The 22,872-nt window shown below is 40.1% G+C and overlaps 1 protein-coding gene across 3 annotated transcripts in view; it reads right to left on the bottom strand.

Annotated features, from left to right (window-relative positions):
* Positions 1–21,288, bottom strand: part of cluh (clustered mitochondria (cluA/CLU1) homolog) — a 23,874-nt gene extending 2,586 nt beyond the window's left edge. Inside the window, exons 1-26 of one of the 3 annotated variants that reach the window (XM_015403317.1) lie at positions 20,948–21,288; positions 13,946–14,133; positions 13,630–13,801; positions 13,295–13,438; positions 12,595–12,722; positions 12,332–12,486; positions 11,807–11,932; positions 10,955–11,102; positions 10,783–10,875; positions 10,269–10,703; positions 8,779–9,038; positions 8,293–8,684; positions 7,600–7,701; positions 5,138–5,238; positions 4,508–4,660; positions 4,348–4,410; positions 3,541–3,785; positions 3,377–3,461; positions 3,063–3,216; positions 2,832–2,971; positions 2,668–2,748; positions 2,455–2,580; positions 1,416–1,537; positions 1,251–1,344; positions 1,031–1,165; positions 879–952 (exon numbers count right to left, since the gene is read on the bottom strand). In XM_015403317.1, the coding sequence (XP_015258803.1) occupies positions 879–952; positions 1,031–1,165; positions 1,251–1,344; positions 1,416–1,537; positions 2,455–2,580; positions 2,668–2,748; positions 2,832–2,971; positions 3,063–3,216; positions 3,377–3,461; positions 3,541–3,785; positions 4,348–4,410; positions 4,508–4,660; positions 5,138–5,238; positions 7,600–7,701; positions 8,293–8,684; positions 8,779–9,038; positions 10,269–10,703; positions 10,783–10,875; positions 10,955–11,102; positions 11,807–11,932; positions 12,332–12,486; positions 12,595–12,722; positions 13,295–13,438; positions 13,630–13,801; positions 13,946–14,133; positions 20,948–21,068 (4,037 nt within the window). In that variant the 5' untranslated portion in view covers positions 21,069–21,288. Of the gene's footprint in view, positions 1–878; positions 953–1,030; positions 1,166–1,250; positions 1,345–1,415; positions 1,538–2,454; positions 2,581–2,667; positions 2,749–2,831; positions 2,972–3,062; positions 3,217–3,376; positions 3,462–3,540; positions 3,786–4,347; positions 4,411–4,507; positions 4,661–5,137; positions 5,239–7,599; positions 7,702–8,292; positions 8,685–8,778; positions 9,039–10,268; positions 10,704–10,782; positions 10,876–10,954; positions 11,103–11,806; positions 11,933–12,331; positions 12,487–12,594; positions 12,723–13,294; positions 13,439–13,629; positions 13,802–13,945; positions 14,134–18,785; positions 18,888–20,947 lie in introns of those variants that run through there. The other 2 variants (XM_015403318.1, XM_015403319.1) reach the window with 2 other exon arrangements.
* Positions 21,289–22,872: the final 1,584 nt, after the last annotated feature.

Below are 22,872 nucleotides of genomic sequence, written 5' to 3'. Positions count from 1 at the left end.
AAAATGAAGGCTAATCATGTTTTGGGTGTACTATTCCTTTAAGAGTCCTCAATTATAAACTCTTTCCAGATTTTATTTGTTTTTTAATTGTTGACTCAAATCACATAAAGCCATTGTCGGCTGCGCCTTTTCATTTTCTGAAGTCCATTTCTTAAAAGTTCACTTTTCCAAAAGCATGACTTTTAAATCGTGTAAAAGTTGCTTAGAAAGCGTTTTTTTACCATAGCAGAAAAAGAACAGACTTCAACTGACTGTACCTGCTACTGCTGTTCTCAGTAAACGTGTTTCTATCGTTTCGTTTTTAACTGTATTTGGAAGCATCACATCAGAAGACCTCGATGGAAACAGCAAAAATTTGATTTGACTTAAGTAAATTAAAAAATATATATATTTTATGCTCATTTGAGGTACTTTTCTGACCATTTCGAAAAAGAATAAACAAGTAAAAAGAGGAGATGGAAACAATCTGTCGAACAAGCCTTAACTTTGCGGACATTTACCTCAAAACTGATCAGCCGTTTCTGCTGCGGGCTTCCTGAACTCTGCATCTCCAGGTGGCATGTACCATCACTAATACTAGCTAGCACGGTGAAGAGAGTAAAACCTGCCGTATTGCAGCAGATTCATTAAACCCTCGGACCATCCCTGGTCTGTGGTTATCGCCAACTTTCTAACCTTACTTCCTGTTAATTACAGCAAAGAGTAACCTTAAAGTACAGCGACATCAATAGAGATAGTATTTTTTTTTTTTTTATTTCCCAACATTTTAAATGTTCTCTAAAAAAAGATTTTGTATAGAAAGAAGAAATATTCAAAGCTTTGCTTAGAAAACTGTGGGTTTTCATTAATTTCAATGTTTTATTTCTTTCTGACTTTACCTAAGTGGAATAAAGATGATGCCATTGATGATGTTGAGCTGTTCCAGGATGCTGGCCATGCTGGGAGCAGTGAACTAGAAAACAAAGGAATTCCTCCGTTAGAAAGCGTTTCTGGAGCCACAGAGAGAACGTGTCGGAGTCAGTGCAGTCACCTTGAGTGGCATGATGCTGGCGTTGGAGCCGTTCTTGTAGATCTCATTCATGGTTCTCTGCAGAGCTACGGCCTGCTGGGTTAGATACTTCAGATACTCTGAGCTCTCCTTGGTTTTCTCGTGAGCTTCGCCCATCTGGGAGGAGGATAAATTAGAATTAAGACGTTTCTTTAAGAAAGTGTTACAAAGAGCAGCATGCCGCCACCTCTACAGGGCCTACCTGGTTCTTGTAAATAGTGTAACCCTCCTTCTCGTGCTGCAAAGCGGAGCGAAACTCTGCCTTACTCTCATACACCCTTGCAACCAGATGGTGGCTGAAAAACATGAGGTAAGAAGTTATTTATCTGTTTCACTAAATGGACCATGAGGAGAGGTCTGCGCTCACCTGAGAGCAACTTTGAGGGAACGGGCTCCATGATACTTTGTGTTGATGGTCAAGGCGTTCTCCAGAAACCTCAGCGATAAATCGTACTCCATCACTCCATGGAGCACAAGCCCGATATTACTCTGCGCAAACCAGCAACAAGGAAGCGGACAATGGGATTACAATTCAAATATTTTCTCATTTAGTCAAGATACAATAAACTTTAATGTTTTTTTATTTTCATTTTTAATTTGATAAAACACAAGTATTACAGAATATTCAGGGGGAAGAAATATTCATTTTTTTTTATTTTAACAAGTAAAAACTGCACAGTGTAGTGAGCCTTGAGATATGGCTCATTAGAACCACTTCTTGCTTTAAACAGAGTGGAAAACTGTTTATTTAGTCTGATAACATCTAAAGGTCCTCATTATTCTGGGCAAAACCACTCAAGTTCAGATAAGATGGAGAAAGCTTGGAATAATAGGTCTTCCTCGAAATGGTTTCAGTCTGGACTTTGACTAGGCCATTCTCGTGCACGGATGCTCTCATCTGACCTATTTATATGGTAGCCTTGGAATGAAGTTTAGTTTCCTTTTCCTGCTGGAAGGTGAACCTCTGCCTCAACCTCAAGCCTTTTCCAACTGCATTTTTTCCTTTCTCTTAAATTTCCCCATATTTCCCCACAGCTCTGACAAACATTCCTACAGCATTAAACTGTAACTACAACACGAATGCTGTTGATTTTTCAATCAGTTCTGCTTGTAGCAGCTCGTGGTCCAGACTAGAGGTCCATTATTTATCATAAGGTTGTAACAAACTAAAAAGAGGCCCTTTGATTCTTTGGATAACAGAGGTGAGATTTTGGATATTGTTTTATAATAAAACACTCTAATGCATGTATTTAAACTAAAATCCTTGCCTTCATCCTCTACTTTACATTCATGATCTACTTTGTGTTGCTCAATCAAATAAAAACCCAGAAAATATGAAGAAGTCTGTCTATAAAGGGTTTAGGGATATGATTAAATCTGACTCTGGAAACATGTAGCAGACTTACATCTATCAGTGCCATCTCTGGATGGTCCTCTCCGCAGACCATCAGCATGAGGTAACGAGCCCGATAGAGCAGCTTCAGGGCGGTGGAAAGCTGGCCGTTGGCGAAGCAGTACAGAGCCAAGTGCATCTGGTGGAGAGGAAAACAAACATCCGGTTCATAATCTGAACGCATTTGGTGCGGCTAAAACAAAGGGCCAAATGTCAGCGAACTCACGTATTCTTGGATGGTGTTGGGGTGCTCGATGCCGAGGACTCTTTCACTCATGAGGACGGCCTTTTGCTGGTTGCTGAGAGCCTGAAGGTGAACAAACCAGATTGGTTAACGACCTGAAATGATTACAAATGTAAGCAGAAGCTGTCTCTTTTTTTAATGCTGACCTCAGGGTGGTCTCCCATGATGTAATTAAGGCGGGCCAGCAGGCGCAGACAGGCACAGATCTCCACATGCATGGCTCCGTAAACATTATTAAAGAGGTTCAGAGCCTCGTTGATCAGTTCGCAGCCCTCCTTCAGGAAACCTGGAAAGGAGGAAAATCAGCCGTTAAATACAGAACCTTCAACCAGAGGGGATATCTATTTTATTTTGCCACTTTATCTGAAGGGTGTCACCTTGCTGTACTTTAGCTTGGCCGCTCTGGAAGAAGTGGAAGGCGTCTGAGGCTTTGGGGTTCACGTGCTTCACCACGGGGAAAATATTCAGGATGTCTTCCTCCGTGAAAGCAGGCTTGTGACGGCTGTCGAAGTTATACTCCTTCAGCAGGATCTAGAAATCGAACATAGAGCATTCTTTGATTAAAAAATAAAATAAATCAAGCTGATCTATTCTGGCATTGCTACAGTAGGCAAGAAATACCAGACTAAGGAAAGACAACATTTAGACAACAAGATGAAGAGAAAACACTGAAAAAAAGCATGAATGATACCTGGATGCCAGTTTTGACTGAAATTTCTCTGAGCAGGGTGATTTTCTGAAGGCCGTATTTCTCCACAACCTGATCGACGCTCTCACTACAGGGAAACCGTATCAGAAACAAGTCAGTGAGCAGAACGCCAAGTCCCTGCTGCCGGCCGGTCAGACGAGACTCACCAGTGGATTTTAAAGTGATAATAGCTCTGAGCTTCAGCGGCGATGTTCTTCCACAGCTCGCTGGGCGTCAGGCTGGCCCACGCCGTGTTGTCGCCGCTGCCGGGGACCCTGTTGCGACGCTTGCGGTTTTTGCGACGCGACACCAGCTCGTCCGGCGGCAGGTGTGCGACGGCGTCAGGGAAGGAGCTCAGGAAGCAGTTCAGGAAATGGCTGACGGCAGCAGACAGAGCTGACAGCTCCACACCCTGCATGAGGAAAAAACAAATCAATCAAAGATGATCCGTTTGCTGCCGTCAGGTCTGACCTTTGACCCTTAATGGGTGGCTTTAATCTACAAGAATAGCTGGACATTTCTGTCTGCCTCTTGTAAGAATGTGTGTGTGAGTGTGTGTTTTGATATCAATAAATAAAGGGGTTAAAAAATTTTTTTATTAACATGAGTAGAATAAAAATTGCTATTTAAATAAGTGCAAATAAAAGAAAAATTAATAACAAATATATCACAATTAAAAATGTTTTAAGGACGTCTCAGGTGTTAATTTAATTTGCCTTCATCCCAGAAATCTGACATTAAAAACATGCAAAAAAAAAAACCAAACAAACAATTTGCCTTTTTTACCAATACAACCTTCTCACTATTCAGATAGATCATCAGCCGGCTAATATTTTGGGACAACATTATCTAATATACAAAATGCATTATTTGTTAAATCAGGAAAACTTTTCAGCAGCATTAAATCCAGAGCAAATAAAAAAGCTTCTCTCTCTGAGCACTGAAAGCAAAGGAAGCATTAAAAAGTTACAAACCTGGAGGTATGTCCTGAAGATATGTTTTGCACACCTTGTGATCAGCTCAATGATTCCTATTCTCTGTAATATAAAGGAATAAAATACCACGTTAACCAGATGTTCTCTAGACCGGCTACATGTGAGCTGGAAGCCTTCATAGATGTGGAATCAGACTCACGTAGAAGTGCTCCAGTTGGGCTTTGGCTGGGGTCTTGTCCACAAACTCTAGAACCGTCCCTAAATAGCGAACATTAATGCCTCTCTGGTGCAAGGCCTCGGTTAGCGTGGCTCCATCCATGGGCAGTGTGCTGTGGTCCAGACAGTCCTTAACCTGGTTTGTACACAAATGCAGCTCCAATTGAGGTTCTAACACATTATTTATTGCCAGATTTATCTGACAGTGTTACAACATTCAGGCTTTGTGAAAAGAATGCATTTAATAAAGTGGCTTTTATTATCTGATAAAGTCATGCAGGGGGACAACGGGTTATTTCCCTGTTGTAGACTGTTTCAGAGATCTGGAACAACTTCAAAATCTTCCATCTAAAAATGATCAAAAAAAGGCTAAAATCCCAAACAAAACACAGATTCTTTGTACCACATTTTATAGCAATGATTCATTTGGCCTGTTTTTACAGATTAAAAATAAACTAAAATGGCTAACTATTCATATTTCCCGTTCCATCTAAAGTGGACCCAGTTAAAAGGCCAAACAGGCTGTGAAATGTGCCTTTTTATTGCTCAAACACCTTCCTGTCTAATTGACTGAATTAGACTGACTGTGCAGGAAACCATAAAAACCACTGACCAAAGACGGGACCTGACAGGTGACCAGGAAAGCAGCGGCGTCTTTAAGGAGCTGCTTCTGCTTCTGGACGTCTTCTACGGCGTCCTCCGGAAAACGCACACCTGATCCATCGTCAGAAACACAAACATGTTAGTGTTTTAGTTTTCTTTGTTTAACAGAAGGGTAAGAAAATCACAGAAACACGTCTGGTTAAGCTTAAAATGGGACTTTTCTGATTTAGTTTTTACTAATTAGAAGAAAAAGGATACTTTTAAAAATCATAGAATCCTCTTCTGCAATAATGTAGAAAAATCCTTGGAGCATTCATCTGTAATCCAGGCTTTACACAAACTGCTGTCTGCAAGTTAATACTCCTGTTTAAGCCAAACAACTATTTTTAATTTCCACAGGTTAAACTATAGACCTGTACAAAAACATTATGTGGATTTAAAACCTACATCAATATATGAAAAGTAGACTTAAAGAGATACTAATATTCCTAACATCTATTCATCTACTAAGCAGAGTTTAGCAAACTATTGAAATCAGATCTTTTCAGATATTTAAATCTTCACTGTTTATAGGGCAAGTTATCATTTTTTTGTTCACTTGCATAACCCTTAAAAATGGAGCCCACCCCCCAAACCTGTCATTGAGGTCTAGAAGCACAATATCTATATGCAGCTATTCAGCAAAGCTCCTGCTACATGGCAGAACACGTCATTTTGGCATCGACCAATTAAATGAGTCCTTGGATGATATGTTACCTTCTGTAACTAAAGTTGAAAAAAGTTAAAAAGCTTATTGAAAATTTAAAGGTTTCAATATAAACGTAATATGTTAAATAAAAAATTAATAAGCTATGGTAAAAGGTAAAAATGTAAGTGCCTGTATCAGAAATAATGATCTTAAGTTATGTTCAGACAAAGAAAAAAAATGCTTTTCATGAATTTCTTATAGAACTTTTGTTATTTTATGTAACATATCGAGGAAAGTGACCGTTTATTATAATTAGCTTGATTTTATAATAAATAAATTTTATAAATAAATTTTTTTTTTATACATATTTTTTAAATGTTACACAAGTAATACGGCCTTGTCCTGTCCTCCAATAACACTCTTAGGTTAAAATTTGGATATTTAATGTATTTCACTGAGTGCGCTATAAAGGATTAAGATGAAAAGGAAACTCTGGGACTAAAAGCTAAATTGTGACCATTTAAAATTGGACATCTTAAATAGTTATTATTTTTATTTTTTTGTTCTTTCAAAGAACCAACAGAGGCATTTTGAGTAAAGCAATTAGTTGTTTTTTTTAATTAGAGATGCTCCGATCATAAGGAGCTCACAAATCTCTCCATCTTGCCAGTGGTGGACCATGTTTCTCTAATACAAGCAGAGTTGTTTGGGCTTGTTATTTAGCATGCGACCAGCGTGAAGTTGTGACGTCCAAACGTTGCGCTCAAAGTCATCACATAATTTAGCGTGTCAAACCGGGGTCCTGTGTTCACACTGCATGCTGATCAGAACCAAAGCGATTTTAACTCGTGTCGCTTGCTGAGTTGTTTGACCAGAGCAGTCACATTTCAGTGAGCTGTTCCCTCTGCCACCATAAGCAGATTGTTCCTGTTTTGCTTTTTTTCCCCCGTCGTTTTTCGGCCAGTATGAAAGTGGTATAAGCTTCGAACTGATTAGTCTTGAGGCCGATCACCAATCTTTAAAATGCTTGACCTGCCGAGTCCAATTTTGGAATCTACCCATTTTATTTTCCATTTTGACACTGTCAGCTATTATGAGATCACAGCATGCCTTCAATGTACCAGTTTTATTTTACTGACATACACTAAACAGTATTGGTGAAAAGCTCCAAACCAGTTTCAACTGTGCACAAGTTTCTCAGATAATAATGAAAAGGTTAGAGCATGGACCGTGGCAAAGGTTCTGACCTTTGCAGAGAAAGATCATCAGTTCAGATCAGTTGCACATGCAAGTATCAGCTGATCGCCCAAATTCAAGGAAATCTGAAGTCTATCGAGGGATGCACGCAAAAAAAAAAAAAAAAACAAATAGTGACAAAGTTTCTCAAGTTAATGTGTTTGGTCGACAACCAGTGGCTTATTTCTAACAAAGATCCTTTTTACACCTAAGCTACGGGTGGACAATAATTTAACCGTTTGTGGTTCTCATCGTAAGCATGTTTCCAACTTGTTCTGACAGTGATAAATAAAAAATGAGTTCGACACCCCAAACGATGACATCTTGGTTCCTTTTGCAGTTGATTCTAATTGGATATGTCAATCTAAGAGCATAAATAAAACCAACCAAACTCCTACTTGGTACTTTGGATACAGGATTAAAGTCGTGGCATTCACACACTAAGAACTGGTACAACTTGTTTAATGATGCGTCATCTCAGCAGGTTAGATTATTTGGCGAGGAGTCACCCCCCCAGCTATTCTGAAAATGTTTGTTTTTGTGCTCACCTGGGGAGAAGATGTCGGGGTTGAAGCGGATATCAAATGAAGTGTTGCTGATGGAGCCCACGGCCTTGCAGGCGTTGAGGACCACCTCTCTGCTTTTGGGATCTGTTTGGGCAGCATATTAACATCCGTTAATAAACCATGACAAAGGTTAATAATCTGAAATGCTGTGTCTACATTAAAGCTAAAACACCTGCTTTAATCTGACTTTTCGTCCTTTAACGAAAATCCAGATTGAAGTAAATTGTGTTGTGAACCTTGTACTGCAGCTTAATGTAGACACAGCTTTAGGCAAGGACCACCACCATGATCTGCACTACTGATTAGGTCAGGTTCAGGTTAAACAAGATTTATTGGGGTTAAACACCACAACCGCTGATTATTTAGTGTATTAGGATCAAATCCTACTGCAAAGGGATCACATGCTGGAGGCGGGTGTATTAGCAGCCCGACTCCCCCTCAGAGCAGGCAGACAATTAGCAGGGAGAGCTGCTCAGGTGGACATTAAGGCTGATTTTACTATGACTCTTCTGTTGCTGTGGTAACAACAGTAAACTATTAAAAATCATCCCAAAGTGATCATCTGACCCAGTACCACCTCTCTTGGATTTCATGCTTTTTAATCTATGCAGTCATCCACCAGAGTAGCTCTCCCTCCTTTGTCGCAGCTTCAGCTTTTTTTTTTTCTGGACGTACCAATACCAGATCCATCTTCGGATACTAAGGTCTCCGCCAGCTCTTTGGCCTGAGCTAATCCTGGAATACTTTCCTCAAGCTCCTTACCCTCCAGTGGGCTTTTGCATTCGTTGTTTCGGGTGCCTGCAGGGTCTACAGGCCCGTTTGTTGTGGGCTTTGAGGAGTTTTCTTCACTTTCAGTTGAAATTTGCGAGGTGGTGGGGTTGCTGTTTTCTGTGGGGCCATTGTTATCAGTGGCTCCTTCTGCAGCAGCAGTCTGTGTGGCATCAACACTGACATCTGCCTGCGCCTCTGAGGTCTCGCTAATTGCAGGCATGTCTGTTTTGTTAGAGTCTTTGTTTGCCTTTTGCTGCATTAGCTGCAGAGCTGCCATCTTCATGAAAAGAAGATATCTGAAGAAGAACAGGGATAAAAAAAAATAAGGTTTTATTATAAATCCTGGCATTTGAAACACAAAACCTCTATGAAAAGCAGCCAAACGTTCACCTGTGCTCGACGAAGGCCTCAATGAGCTCTTGGCGAAGACATGCCAAGCGATGGCGGTGCTGCCGGGGGTAGCCTTGGCGCTGGCTCTCTGCAGACAGCTCCTCGCCGTCCACAGGCAGGAAGTTCAAGTCAGGGGGAAAGGTTCGAAGTAGGTCCAGGATGTAGTGTCTGCCATCATTACCGATGATGCCTTTACATTCCACGGAGGAGCACAACTCCACCGATTCCTCTTTCTCATTCAGCACCTTGTGTCGCTGGACCTGAAATTCACAGGAAAAAGACGACATGTTGATGATCCACTGATCCCAATGTGAAGATTATAGATTAGGGGGAATTAACAAAACAGAATAAGTTTCAAACGGTCTGAGTAAACAAAAAAATATACAGAAACATCTGGAGACAGCAAAGCTTTCAGGTACAGGGTCCCTTTTTACAGGAAGGTAAGATGATAGAGAGTGACTGATAGCCAGCTAGAGCCATAGCTGCATCTCCATTACAAATGTGCTCAAAACTATGTCGATGTTACTGATAATTTTGAAAACGCAGCAACTGTGGTGTTTCCATTAGATAACAATTAAAATCTTATGTGAATAAGTTTGTTCCCGTGATAACTCGGATGTAAACACATGACATCTCTATATCTAAGCTTGGGCTACAATGGGCGCCATCATCCTCCAACTATTTCTGCTCTTCTTTGGCTCTCTAGCAGGCAGTAAGGTCCAGCTGTAGATCATGTGACTCGTGTGATGAGTAAAACGTTTTTCCATTGCATTTTTGCAACAAAAGAAAATTCAATCTCAATATGACCGAAAAAAACCCTCAAAAAACTTGAGCTTTTTTAAAACTGCTGCTTCTATTTGTTGGTAGCATGACCCAACAATGAAGTGGCTGCTAGTTAGCTGGAATAAGCAGAATGAGACAGAAGGACTGCATAAATCGTAGTGATAACCTCTACATACGCTGTCAAACATGCATCCCCAAAGTCAGTCCTCGAGGGCCGCTGTCCTGCAGGTTTTAGAGGTTTCCTTACTTTCCCTACTGTGCAGGAGCAAGGAAACCTTTAAAACCTGCAGGACAGCGGCCCTAGAGGACCGACTTTGAGGATGCCTTGCTTTGATTCTGTGTTATTTTCCTATATTTTAATTATGTAAAGCACTTTACATTGTCTTTGTACTGAATTGTGCTATACAAATAAATTTGCCTTGCCTACAAACAGAACCAGTATTTCACAGGGCAAAAAGAAAAAAATGGCGTTCTTTCAAAATCAATGGGGTGTTCCTGTATCTTTATATTGATGCATATTCTTGCAAAAAGTCTACTGATGTGTTTAAGATGTTTGAAAGTGCAGCTACTGTTATTTTACTGATTTTTTTGAGCCTGAAAATGCCCTAAAGAGAAAAAATACTTTAATATACAAAAAATACAGAGACAAACCTGGATTCTTTTTCTATGTAAACCAAAATAAAAAAAAAAAATCAGCAGCTACTGACCTTTAAAGGCCGGCTGGTTTTATCAAGCAGCTCCAGATATTTGCCGTGAGACACCACAGTCTTCCCGAAATCAATGGAGCCGTAGATGACGCTCTGCTCCTGCTCTCGCTCCAGGATCCCTGGGATGATGGACTGTGCCGTTACTCTGTAGCCTCTGTAGTCCACCACCACTGTCCCCAGGGTGTAGAGGCCCTCCACATCCACCGCCCCGTAAGCTCGCACTCCGTTTAAGTCATTCGTCGGTGCGGCATGGGCAGCGGCGTCGCCGCCTAGCTCACGATAGTGGTCCCGCACGTCGAAGCCCAGACTGAAGAAAATGTTGTTCCAGATGAACATTTGCATGCGAGTTTCCTCGCCCGGGTTAATCGCCATCACGTTACCGTCAATCACTGCCATGGCGCCACGAGTGGCAGCAGCTGCAAAGTCGCTGTGGACCTATGTGAGGAAAAAAGACGCGCAATGAAACAAAATAAAATCCACGTTTGCATTAAAGACCCGAGGAGCTCTGCAGCACCTTGAAAATGGCTCTCTCACGCAGCAGTCTCTCAGGTAAGTTCTTCCGTGGCAGCTCCCTGGTGGTCTGCAGCTCCTCGTTCCAGTCTCTGGTCTTCAGGGACAGATAAACACATTTTCACCACGCAGGCCCTTATCAATCGAGATCCAGAGCTGGATTAAGCTCCACCCACCTGTCCTGGTATGTGCTCCTCATAACCAAGGCGGGAAGTGTAGGCATCCTCAGCTCTGACGCAGTCCATTGCATGGTCCACCTGTGGAGCCGTCCAGCTGTACACCTGGAAAGGAGTGGCTATCCTCTCAAACGGGTGTCTCTGGACTCTGCAGGGGGGGGAAACTGTCAGCTGTTTGTTTCTTTATAACATGGTTAAACCCATCACAAAGCTTCGCATCATAAGTCTAATGTCAACAAGCAGACTGTTTCTGAAATAGAAATATTCCCAGTTATTGACAGAATAACCAGCAGAGGTTATCTTGTTCTACTAGTAATACAGCGAGGACACCACATCCAGACGCACAAAGACATTTGGAATAAAGCATAAAAAAGATGTGGGAAACTAATAAATTGTTATTTTTTATTTAAAACAACATGAGAAAGACATGTTTGAGCAGTTTGCATGGCATAGAGTCTGCAACCTGCAGAGCTGCAAGCGGTTCTTTGCACAATGGCTCTTAATTGTGGATAAATAAATAAGCCAGATAATGGTTTTAAATATATTATAATAGCAAATAGCGGTCTAAGAAGCTTTGGCAGGTTTCGTAAAGAAAAAATGAATTTAATTTTAACAACAGAATGATATTAAACTTATTTGTAGGTCTATTTTTTTGCAATTAGTTTGGAAATCAAATCTTTTTTTTTCTTTTATTCATCAAATCATATCTTATAAAAGAGAATACACCCTTCCTTTTTCTAAGCAGCAATTAGTTTCTTTAGAATCATTTATTAAATCACTGTTAACTAATGCTGCTTTACCGTTACTTCCATGTTCAAAGTGCTAAATGTTTGAATAAAAAGATGCTGAAACCTTTTCTTTTGCAACGAGGTGAAGTTCTTCTTGAAGGCCGGGCTGATCTGGCTCAGCAGCTCCACCAGAGAGTGGCTCAGGAAGCTGGGGTTGGCTGGCTTTGGGTTGAAGGTGTAGGTTGTGGATCTGCAAAGCAAACAACAACCGCCATCATCAAATAAGTCAAGAATCAGGGGATCAACCTGGCTTAAAGCACAAACCAATGAAAGAGAACTGAGCCATATCCAAATCCACTTGAAACCATAAATAATCAGGTTTTATGAAGTTTGTCTCTTTCTAAAGAAATCTGGATGATGAAGAGGCGTCGCTGCTTTGTCATTTCTTATAGCCAGTCTCCATTTTGTTTTGACGCCTAAATCAGATCTTTCTTTAAACATATCTTTACAAAAAATTATATATTTCATATCATCTACCCACCTAAGTGGGGGTTTCAAACACCTTTGCTTGTTTAATATAAAGAATCAGACACTTTTCCACTGATTAAATCCCTACAGTTCCTTTAAGAAACCCGAGATGCAGACTCACTGATTGAGGTAGAAGCCTCGTGTTGAGGCCGTGACGCTCACATGGCGCTCCTCCACTGTCACAATGTAGAGGTACATGAGGTCGCCGTGCATCTTCCTGTTTCCAGGCGGAGGGTTCCAGCCACTCATGGTCAGGACCTTCAGGCATTGCATGGGCTGTTGATGACGTCACACAAACATGAACTTCACTTTTGCCCGCTGAGACGCACCCTCAGGTTATGTCACCTCCTAAAGAGGGGAGGCCAAGCATCGGTCATTTCAAACCTTCCAGTCTTTGTTCTGTGGCTGGAGGGGCACCAGGGGGCGCTCTTTGCTGCCGGGTAAGATATGTTCTGGAGGGGTGCAGTCGATCTGCTCCAGCTCGGTGCCTTTCTTCTTTCTCTTTCCGCTATCTGAAGACACGGCGAGAAGGAAAATATTCCAAATGTTAGCAGGAATACAGTTTTATCCTTTCTGCTGTTTATAAAAGAACAAAATCATCACAATAAACCAGTCAAACTCAATATTTGGTTAATTGAGCATAATTAAAATCATACAGTCACTGACTTTGGAGTGATATATCATCCTGATCAAGCATATGGCAACAGTGGAGAGGAACCCGCCCCTTTAATCTGCCACATATAAAACTGTTGAGACCCCAACCAAACAGGAGCTTCTGAAGCTTCTGCAGCCTTCTGAGGGCTAGAAAGTTGAGCCTAACAATAATTCCGGATAGGGAAGTTCCCATCTGGTCCCGATGAGTCAAAACTACAACATCGGAATAAATGGCCCTGCATCTAAAGACATGCTGATGGAAAAACTTCACTTCTGTAACCCACTGGTTATTAAAGAATGATTAAGATTTTCTCTTACCCGGTTTTCCTAACATTTCAAAGAAACAAAATTAGTAAAAGGAAGCTTGATTCGTGCAGATATTGTATCAGAAGTGAAAAAGTTTTATTAGGAGATCCCTAATGATTGATACCTCCAAGGTCTCCATCAGTAAAGATGCTGAGGAAGGACAGGGAGTTGCAGTCCACGCCATTGTAGGCGTCTGAGGGGTCCAGGCTTTTCAGCAGGTCTCTGATGTGACGCACATGAATCCGGGCCTCTCGTACGGTGTAAGGCTCTGTAGGAGGAAAGGACAAAACGCAGGCGTCTCTCTTCCAGTTTCAAAGTCACTTTTCCAAAACAAACTTCTAAACGTTTTAAGCTATTTAAACCGTGGCTACGATCTAATTTGGATTTATTGGAAACATCCATGTTTTGACACTGAGTGAAAACGTCATGCATGGAGCAGATGAAGGGATGAGAGATGACCTTCCACCACTTTGAGCAGAGAGCCCTCCTGCAGACCCTCGATGGACTTGAGCTCGGCGAAGTTGTCCAGCACGTTTCCGTCCAGCTGCAGGGAGAAACAGGTGCGGTGGCAGGTATCCTCGCGGTCCATCAACACCTGGTGGATTTCCTGCACCATTTCCTGTGGGGACACCTGGAAAACAAAAGAGATTAGAAGTTACGTGTGTTAGCAAGTTTAATCACTTACTTAGAATGCTCAGACTCCCTTAATAAGCCGCTCTTTGTTGCCTAACATACAACGGCTGGCGGTTTATCCAGCCGAGGAGCTAATCTGTACCTGCAGGTCGAACGGCTCCGTTCCAGGCGCCTGGATCTTAACGGTGAAGCCCGTGTCCTGGATCACTATCACTTCCTGTTCGTTGGAGTCCTCGCCACCATCTGCCTCGCAGTTCCCTTCCTGCTTCAGCTCGCCCTCCTCCGGGAGGGCAGCGTCACCGTTCACCATGGCTGTATCTGCACCGTGAGCTGCGTTTAAAGAAATAAAGCATGTCAGAGCCCACATTAGAAGGAATTTTAATTGTTTTTCCCACACTTGCCCAGTGAATCTTTCCTCCTTTTTTAAACTCTACTCTCAGGAACTCCTGGTACCCTGTGTACTTCCTTAAATACTCATTGTTTAAAGTTCAAAATGAAATAATGACAAATTTTGTTAAAGAAGGAAGGTTTTAAGGATAAAATCAATAAAAACTGCAAAACTAAAAGAACCCCAAAGGAGAGAGAATGGGAGATTACAAGAACAACATGAACAAGAAAATAAAGGTTACAAGGAGAGAAGAAAACAACACAAGAGTGGAAGATATGAGGTAGGGAACAAGGAAGGTTTGGTAGAGGGGAGGAGAAGATGATAGAATTAAATGACAGAAGAAGATGAAGGAAGGAAAGATATAAAGAACAAAAAAAGAGGGATCTAAGGAAGACGGGGAGAAGAAAGCAAAAAGAAAAAAATGAAGGACTGGAGGAAGTAAAGCAGACAAGAAAGAGGCAAACTAGGGAAGGAAAACAGGGAAGGAGACAGAATGAAGGACACAAGGGAGCATATAAGGAAAGAAGCAAAGTAAGAGAAATATAAATTTCTTCCAAACTCTCCTCTTTACAAAGTCATATTTCACTCCTCATGACTGTAAAACCCTGTTATTTACACACAAAGTTAAGACTTCTGCAGGATTGTAGTCGCCAGACTTGTTCAGCTCTTTTTTCCCCCTCTAACTGGCTTCAGGTGGAAATTTGTCTTTATTTAAATGTGAGTAAAATAAAGCTGTAACTATGCAGGGAATGAGAAAACCACCCCAGCTCTCACACTGGATGAACTCGCTGTCACTGTCCTAGAAGTTACAAAAATTACAGTTATTTGCCCTTTTAATCAATAATCTTGTCAAAAACACTTTGACTCTGCAAATGATTGTATCAGAAATTCAATACTAAGTAACCAGCTCATTTGTATCAGTCTGTTGAAACACTGTAAGCAGTTCAGTTAGGCAGCTTTGGAAAAAAAAAACTGTCAGTATTCAGATCAGCTGCTTCTTTCACATGCTGTTTAATTTCTGAGCTGAAATGTTGGTTCTTGTAAAGCAAAAAGCTGTAATTTCCCTCTTAAGGCAAAAAAAGAGTGAAACTTCAGAGTATAAACAGAGATGCATTAAATTAAACGAAGATTAGTCCAACTATGTGTCTGTGAAACAACTGCTTTCCCTCACAGGGACACAAGTGTTGCCAGCTAATGTGTCCTTGCTTGTTGCTAAGTTTGAGAGAGTCATGCTTGCTGAAGGCAGAAAGGAGGGGCGCTTTGTGGCTGGACAGTGACCCCGCCGGGCTCTGAATGCACTGAAGAGGTGGAGGAAGCCACGCTCTGAATAACAAACACAACGGCTAACAGAGGTCACACCAGTTAATACGTCAGAGGAAAACTGAGGCCTGGGTGTCGAATGTTACGCCGTAGCTTCATCTGTTTTTATGTGTTTAATGTCTCATCACAGCAGATAAACAATGTATTAAATTGTTTAGGGTTGCAAGGTTAAGGAAAGCGAATTTAACATAAAATTGACAACCTATACACAATAAACAGAATCCCCCCGCACTAAGCACAGGTGTTCCTCAGGGATGTGTGTTCAGCCCGCTGCTTTTCTAACTCAAAACAGAAAGCATATGGGTTGTTATTTTCGCAAAAAATAAAAAACATAAATGCTAACTCGAGACGACAAAAGACTGCAATCAATTTGAACTAAAACTGTGTGATTTTGATTGCCTACCAAGAAAAGAAGGAACCGGTTTTAAAGTTTTGTGTTCCAAATCAAACAATCCTGTCAAATTAACCCATTTCTAATGCATTCTTAGAATATACTAAACTTTTGACACAATTCACACGTTGTAGAAAAATATTCCTTAGCATTTCACAATTTCTTTCTAATGTATAACAAGAGCCTTTAGTAGAAATATATAAATAGATATAACAATAAGCGAATAAGCTTGAGTTTCTTCAAATTAAACCATCTTTTCTTGTTTTTATTCATTTTTTTTATTCTAATAGGGAATCTTATAGTTCTCTGATCAATAAGACAAGACCAAGATGCAACTAAATAAAAAAAAACAACTGTGCAATTATTTTGCGAATTATTCATTTTGTATTAATTAATATTTGGCACAGCATGCTTTAAAGGATTTGTTTTATTTGCAGAATTTAATACAAGTAAAGCTAAAACAATGGCACTTAAGGATCTGAATAGAGCATATTTAAAGACAAGGAAGGTTCTTCCATCTTAAAAACAAAATATATTATTTTTTTGCTAAATCTCAGCTCTAAATTTGCTCCCTTTTCAGAAAACGGCAGGTTTTAGAGTCTGGATGCTCCACTTTACCATTTATTGGTTATTAAATTAGTTGATTATTTTAATAAATGATTACTCACAAATAATCAAAGTAATTATTTCACCTCTTCAAGATAACAGGGTCTAAAAATGAGGACTTTTTAAAGAAAAAAAAGTCCTGAATATCGGAGTTCCATAAAGTGAAATCAAATATGTGCCGACAGAGTTAAAGCATAATGTTTGCATTTAAATACAAACAAAGAACCAAAAGTCATTTCTAAGTAGATGTATGTGTTTATCTTTGTGGCATAGAACACCATAATTACACTGATTTATGCAGAGATTGACAAGCATACCCCAGGATAGCACATTTAGTAAAACATAGTCATTTGAGAGATTTGTTGGAACAAAGGAGTTACGCTGTCAGATGAACACTGAGCAGACTGCACACAATTAAACTGTTCAAGGCTGAGGAAGGGATCTCTGTCAGCATAAGAAATCCATGAAACGGGTAGAAATCAGACTCAACATCTGAATCGCGTTTTCCCGATTATATTCACATCAAGCTCGCCCTTAGTTCTTTCTGATCCACGGTAATGGTTCCCTTGACTCCGGGACCATGGCTGCTGCCAGAGACAAATAAACCATCCTGACAACCCTGAAAACAAAAACAGCACACAAGGCCTCTCTGTAATCCTGTTTACAGGACCAGAGTTGCAGAGCTCTTAAAATATATATATTTACACTCATTTCAGGCCAAAAATGCAGCATCATTCTGAACATTTGAATACAAATGGTTTATGTAATGTTTTTTTTTTAAAAAGTAGCTGGATTTATGATTAATGAATAGTGAAAAAGTTGACTTAAAGTTTATAGCTACAACTTTCTTTGTTAAAACAGTTAAATTCTCCAAAATAATACATCTCATAGTATCTAGAGTGATGCTGGATAATAGTGTAATTTTTGTGAAAAACTTCATATAAAAATAATTGTTTCATAACTTTGTATGCTTTTGATGATTATTGTAGTTTGTGTTCCAAGCAGCCCTTTATAATTTAAGATTAAACGGAATTCGCAAAGCTGAGGAGTTCATCTGGAATCTCCTCCAGCTGGTTTCCTTCACCTCTGTTGCTTGCTGTGCACTGCTGGTCAGCTGACTGAAAGAAGCGTCACTCATCTTGTTTTAAAGCTAATCAGCAAACTCCCATTAGTATCTCTGCTAAGCAGCCAAATGAATGCATGCTACCTGAGCAGATATCCTGTCAAGTTAACGTTTACTTAATATACTCCGCATAAATTTATCAAGTGCAGATCCACAAAAAAAGTTAAACATAGAAGTAGTTTTGTACGATATTAATCATGTTTATTTCTCCACTCTAAATTAAATTTTAATAGATGCTATTAAGCCCTGATGGTATCAAACCTTTTGTTTTATTAAAAAAAATTGTCACTCTAGGGGCGTGCAGGTGGCGCATCGGTTAGTGCACACGACCCATGTATGGAGGCCTTTGTCCTCAACGCGGGCGACCCGGGTTCCAATCCGGTCGGTGGTTCTTCCCCGCATGTCTCTCCCCCTCTCTCACATCCCCTTTCCTATCAGCTTACCATCAAAAACCAAGCCACTAGTGCTGTTAAAACTCACAAAAAAAATAAATAAATAAAAATGATCACACCAATTCCCATGTCTGGTAAAGTCTAGAAATGATAGATCTATCAGCATTGAGCAACAGCGCCAGCGGTGTTGGTGATTCTTGGATTAACCAGGCTGATGCTCAACTCAACAGAGCATTAAGCTCTTCAAAGCCACTGAAAGTGACCCTGGCCTTAGCGTGTCTGCAGTGCCACCAGCTGAGAGGCTGCTCCTGTTACAACTCTCCTCTGACACATGATTAGGCCATCAATCTCCTGCACAGGAATACAGTCTGCATGGCAGTCTGAAGCAGACTAATGACATATATGATCACCTGTACAGTGACTTAACCAGAAAGCAGTCTTTTGTATTCTTTAGAAGATATAAAGGATGAAAGAAACTATAGAAATTATAATATATTATTTGATTTCCTTTCTAATAAATCTGCTGCCCAGTGATTGACACTAAAACAAACATCTCTTGATCCCCTTAATGCCAGAGTAGCAACTCAACTCCCTGACAGCCAGGCACAGACAAACAATGTAATGTCCTCCCCACATGTTGAACCTCAGGCAGCACAATCTCCTCTTTTTAACTTCATCAGCTGACCTGACAGATCTGGGATCAGTTTCATCTGCCTGCACCGACAGACAGTACAGGCAACTTTTAACCTCCTCCTCACTCACCTTTTTTTATGCGACTCCCTGTGTGTTTTTAGAGTAACCTTTCCTCCTCTCGCCGCACATCATGACTTCTGCTGCAGCGAGCTTCCGCTTCCAGGTGTTGTGCCGTAAAGCGCGCCCCTGCTGTCGGCAGCGCACGGCGCCGAAGTTAGTGTCCGAATTGTCATTATTGCTTGACTTAAAGGGCTGTTGCACTGTTTAAGGATTTAAATCAATTCTGGTTTTAAACAGACTTTATCAAAGGTCAAACGTGAACAGAATTATTCTTAAGTGCTTCCAGGTTCTTTAAAACAAAGTTTTCTCATTTGTAATAGATTCATTACAAGCACTAAACACAAATTGGTTGTGTATGTGACACATGGTAAAAAAGTCCAGGTTTGACTCATACAAAAGCTGCAAATTACAAGAAGTCCATTTAACATTTTCTGAATGAAACAAAAGCTATTTATTAATAGTTTTATAATAATATTGCATTATTGTCTTTCTAAAAAAAAGTCTGATTTGCTTTGAAAAGCTGCAGGTAGTTTAACAGACTTTTAACAATGCAAGGTAAAATTGTCAAGATATATATAAATTTGCAGCCTTATCCTACAACAAAAAGGTAACTGTACTGTCCACCAAATATGATTTATTTTTTTTTCTCTATTGCAGGTGAGACCCTTCAAAGGCTGTAGGACCTGCAGCCGATTTGTTTTGGGCTTCTTTCAGCCGCTGTTGACAATTTTGGCGTTGTCAGTTAACTGAGTAAATATAGATCAGTTTGCTCCATTGTTGTGGTCCTACTATCAAACACTAACTCACAGATCCACTTAACCATGGTAATAAATTGAAAGCCAAACCTGTGGTAAGTAAATACATAATATTAACTTTAAAAAAAACTTAATATAGATTAGATTAGATGAGCTTTATTGATCTCACAGTGGAGAAAATTCACTTGTCACATATTGGCATAGAAGTCAAAAATCTGAAATCACATATTTTGTGCATTTTAAACGTTCATTGATGCACCAAAAAAAATAAAATAAAGTTTAGGTTGCATACAGACTGAATCCTTCAAAACAGTGTTTCAGCTTTTTACTGCAGATACAATTCGTATACTAACTTCATCTTCAACCTGGTATATACATAAGAATCATGATCAAATACCTAAAAATATTGTTTTAGAACTTAAACACAATGTTTAAAGCGAACATCTGTAACAACTGCTACAGACAGATAATGTTAAATTGACTTCTCGTGAGGAGGCTGTTTTTGCGGCAGAGGCGCTTTTTGCGACACAACACCGGTCAGAGCGTCGCTGCTAGCCGCCGAGCGGCTCACCGGCGTTACGGCAGAAAACCAGAGTTTAGACAACATTTTAGAGAATGACCACTCCTGCCTCCTACACTGCCAAACACACAGCCCCTTTAGCGCTAGACCCAGCGTATATCCGAGTCCTCCCCGAGTGCCTGTGGGCAAACAGAGGCTCCAGTGAAGGTGACCTTCAGTCGGCTCCTCTTGACACGCTGTTACCGAACATGTGCGGCAGGGTGAGCTGGCTCACGCCGTCATGTGCTGCGCTATCGATTCAAGCATGAGAAAAGAGCACCCAACATTCTTTACGCAATATTTTCGGGCTTTTAGGCCTTAAATAGACGTAAACGAGCGCAGGATAAGTGCATGCTAGCTAGTTAGCCGAAGCTAACAGAGTTGCTGCTTGGATTAGCATGGTTAAAGTTACTTTTATCAACTTCAGTCATTCAAAAAAAGTGTTAACTTCTTTTACTTTTATAAATCTGGATATTTAACGCTTAATACTTTAGATGCAAAACAGAAAATAAGCTATTTAGGGAAGATGTCAGGAAACTGCCCTGGTCTGAGGAGGAAAACACCTGAAAGCTACAATAAAGTAAAGTAGACAAACAAACATGGTTACAGAAAATCACAACTAGCACAAAATATTGCACTAGGTATCAATAAGAGAAATGGCATCCTTGTCTTTCAGGGTTAGGGGGCAACAGATGTAGCCTTTACACCTGCAGGCTGCTATAAAATGACCAATAGGAGTTGAATGAGGGGGATTCAATGACCAACATTATGATTCATGCAAACGTGACTAAATAGTCTAAAGTGTTTGAGTGTTGCTGCATCACTGATGACCTCAGTGGGTCTGCAGCAGGACTCACCGCAGCCGCAGGGCTCCTTCACACTGGCTCCGGTAGCCTGCAGGGCTCCGTCCTCAGCTCCATCCATGACCGGGTTACAGCCAGGCACTGACGCCGGGATGTCATCTGTCTTGCTCACCATGGTCGGCGGTCAGTGTTTGTGGTTCCAGAAACCTCCTCCCCCTCCTGTGCGGCTCTCAGCAGTTGTGCGGCTCGTTTATTGTTGAGGTAGAAAAACTCCGAACCGTTTCGAGAGGCTGCATGCGAAGGGTAACAAGAGGCTTACAAAAACAAGTCTACAGAGGAAGGACAGAGCTGTACATAGTGTTGGTGCTGGACACACGTGGTTCCCCTCTCTCCTCCCCTTGACCTCTTTGCCTTTGCGTAGAAGGTCTCCACCTACAGAGCGTGGCGCTACGGAAGCCCTCGCGGGACATTCTTTCTGAACAGTAGTAGAAGCAAAGAGAAAAGAAACACTTTAAAACTACTATGCCTTGCACAGATTTTTACTGTTGCTATTGCCTTACTTTGTTTAAATAAAGATTAAAAAACAAGGAACACTTTAAAATGAGGAAAAACATCAAGATGATATAAAAATTTTAAAAACAGTAATTTGTTCAGATTCAACCTCTGCATTATTACGTTTAAAATACAATTAGATAGTTGATGCACATTCTATTAGAAATATTTCATACATTATTCAGAATAAAAAATTTGATTGTTGAATTTGTGTGGGTTCCAGCACATATTAGAGTAGAAGGAAATGAGAAGGAAAATGAAATGGCAAACGGTGTTCAAAAATTGGGGGGGAAACAACCTTCATTTAATAGTGTCAAAAATAGTTTTAACAAAGGCTCAAAAGCAATACAAAATAGTTTAAATGATAAATAATATGGATTTTGGCCCACCTCAACTGAGGTCAACTGAAGAGGAACTAACTCAAAGAAAAAACTGACCTCCTGATAAAGAGCATAGGCTGCTTAAATAGGGATGGAATAACCTAAACTTTCCACATAAGGGAGGCACAATATAATAGAGAAGCAATAAATAAATAAAAAGTCCATACAAAACTAAAACATAAATAAAACAACTCCATCTTAGCACAATTCATTGAATAAGGTGACAAAATAAATAAAGTAAACTTATAAAAAAAATCCCCCCTCAGTTCTTGGGAAAGTGGTTTGTTCCTGGATGCTTCCACCTCCAGCTGATCTGCATTTGCAGAACTATGAAATTAGATAAACTTTGTGGTGGAGGCAGAAGGATCCACCACAGAGGGCAATTCAAAATCCTATTAGGAAAGAGTATTATTAAAGAAAAACTGATGGAAAAATGGCAACAAAAAAAAGGGTGGGATGAAGAAAAAACAGGAAGTTGGTTTTATAAAATTCAGAAGATAGTAGGAAAAAGAAGAAATGGAAGATGAAATAGAAAGGAGGAGAGAGTGATAACAAGGTTGAGATTTGGGCATACAGGACTTAATTATACACTTTTCCTAATTCAAAAGCAAACTACTGGCAAATGTGATTATTGTGGAAAATATGAAACAATAGAACGTGTTATACTGGAATGTCATAAATATGAAAGCGAGAAAGAATATATGAAGAGAGAGTTTGAATGTATTAAGAAAAAGATGAATTTATTAGATATTTTGAGGAAGAATTTGGGAAGTAAACATATACAAACAATAACTTTATTTTTAAAGAAAACTAAATTATTCCATAGAATTTGATTATAGAGAGGATGAACGTGTGCATGATATGAATACAAAATTATGTATAAATATGTAGTTTTTTTGTTGTTGTTGTTTTTCGTTTTCCTTTTTTTTTTTCCTTAGAAATTATATATTTGTTTATTAAGTAGATAGTCCATCACGAACCACACTACATACCTGTAAGTGGTGGTAATACTACTAAATGTTTGTTGCGAACCGCCAATAAATGAAG

Source organism: Cyprinodon variegatus, unplaced genomic scaffold (genome assembly GCF_000732505.1).
Source record: "Cyprinodon variegatus isolate N-32 unplaced genomic scaffold, C_variegatus-1.0 Scaffold1480, whole genome shotgun sequence".
Taxonomy (NCBI): Eukaryota; Metazoa; Chordata; class Actinopteri; order Cyprinodontiformes; family Cyprinodontidae; genus Cyprinodon; species Cyprinodon variegatus.
Note: the sequence above shows the minus strand (reverse complement) of the source record. Positions and strands in the feature narration are given on the sequence as shown.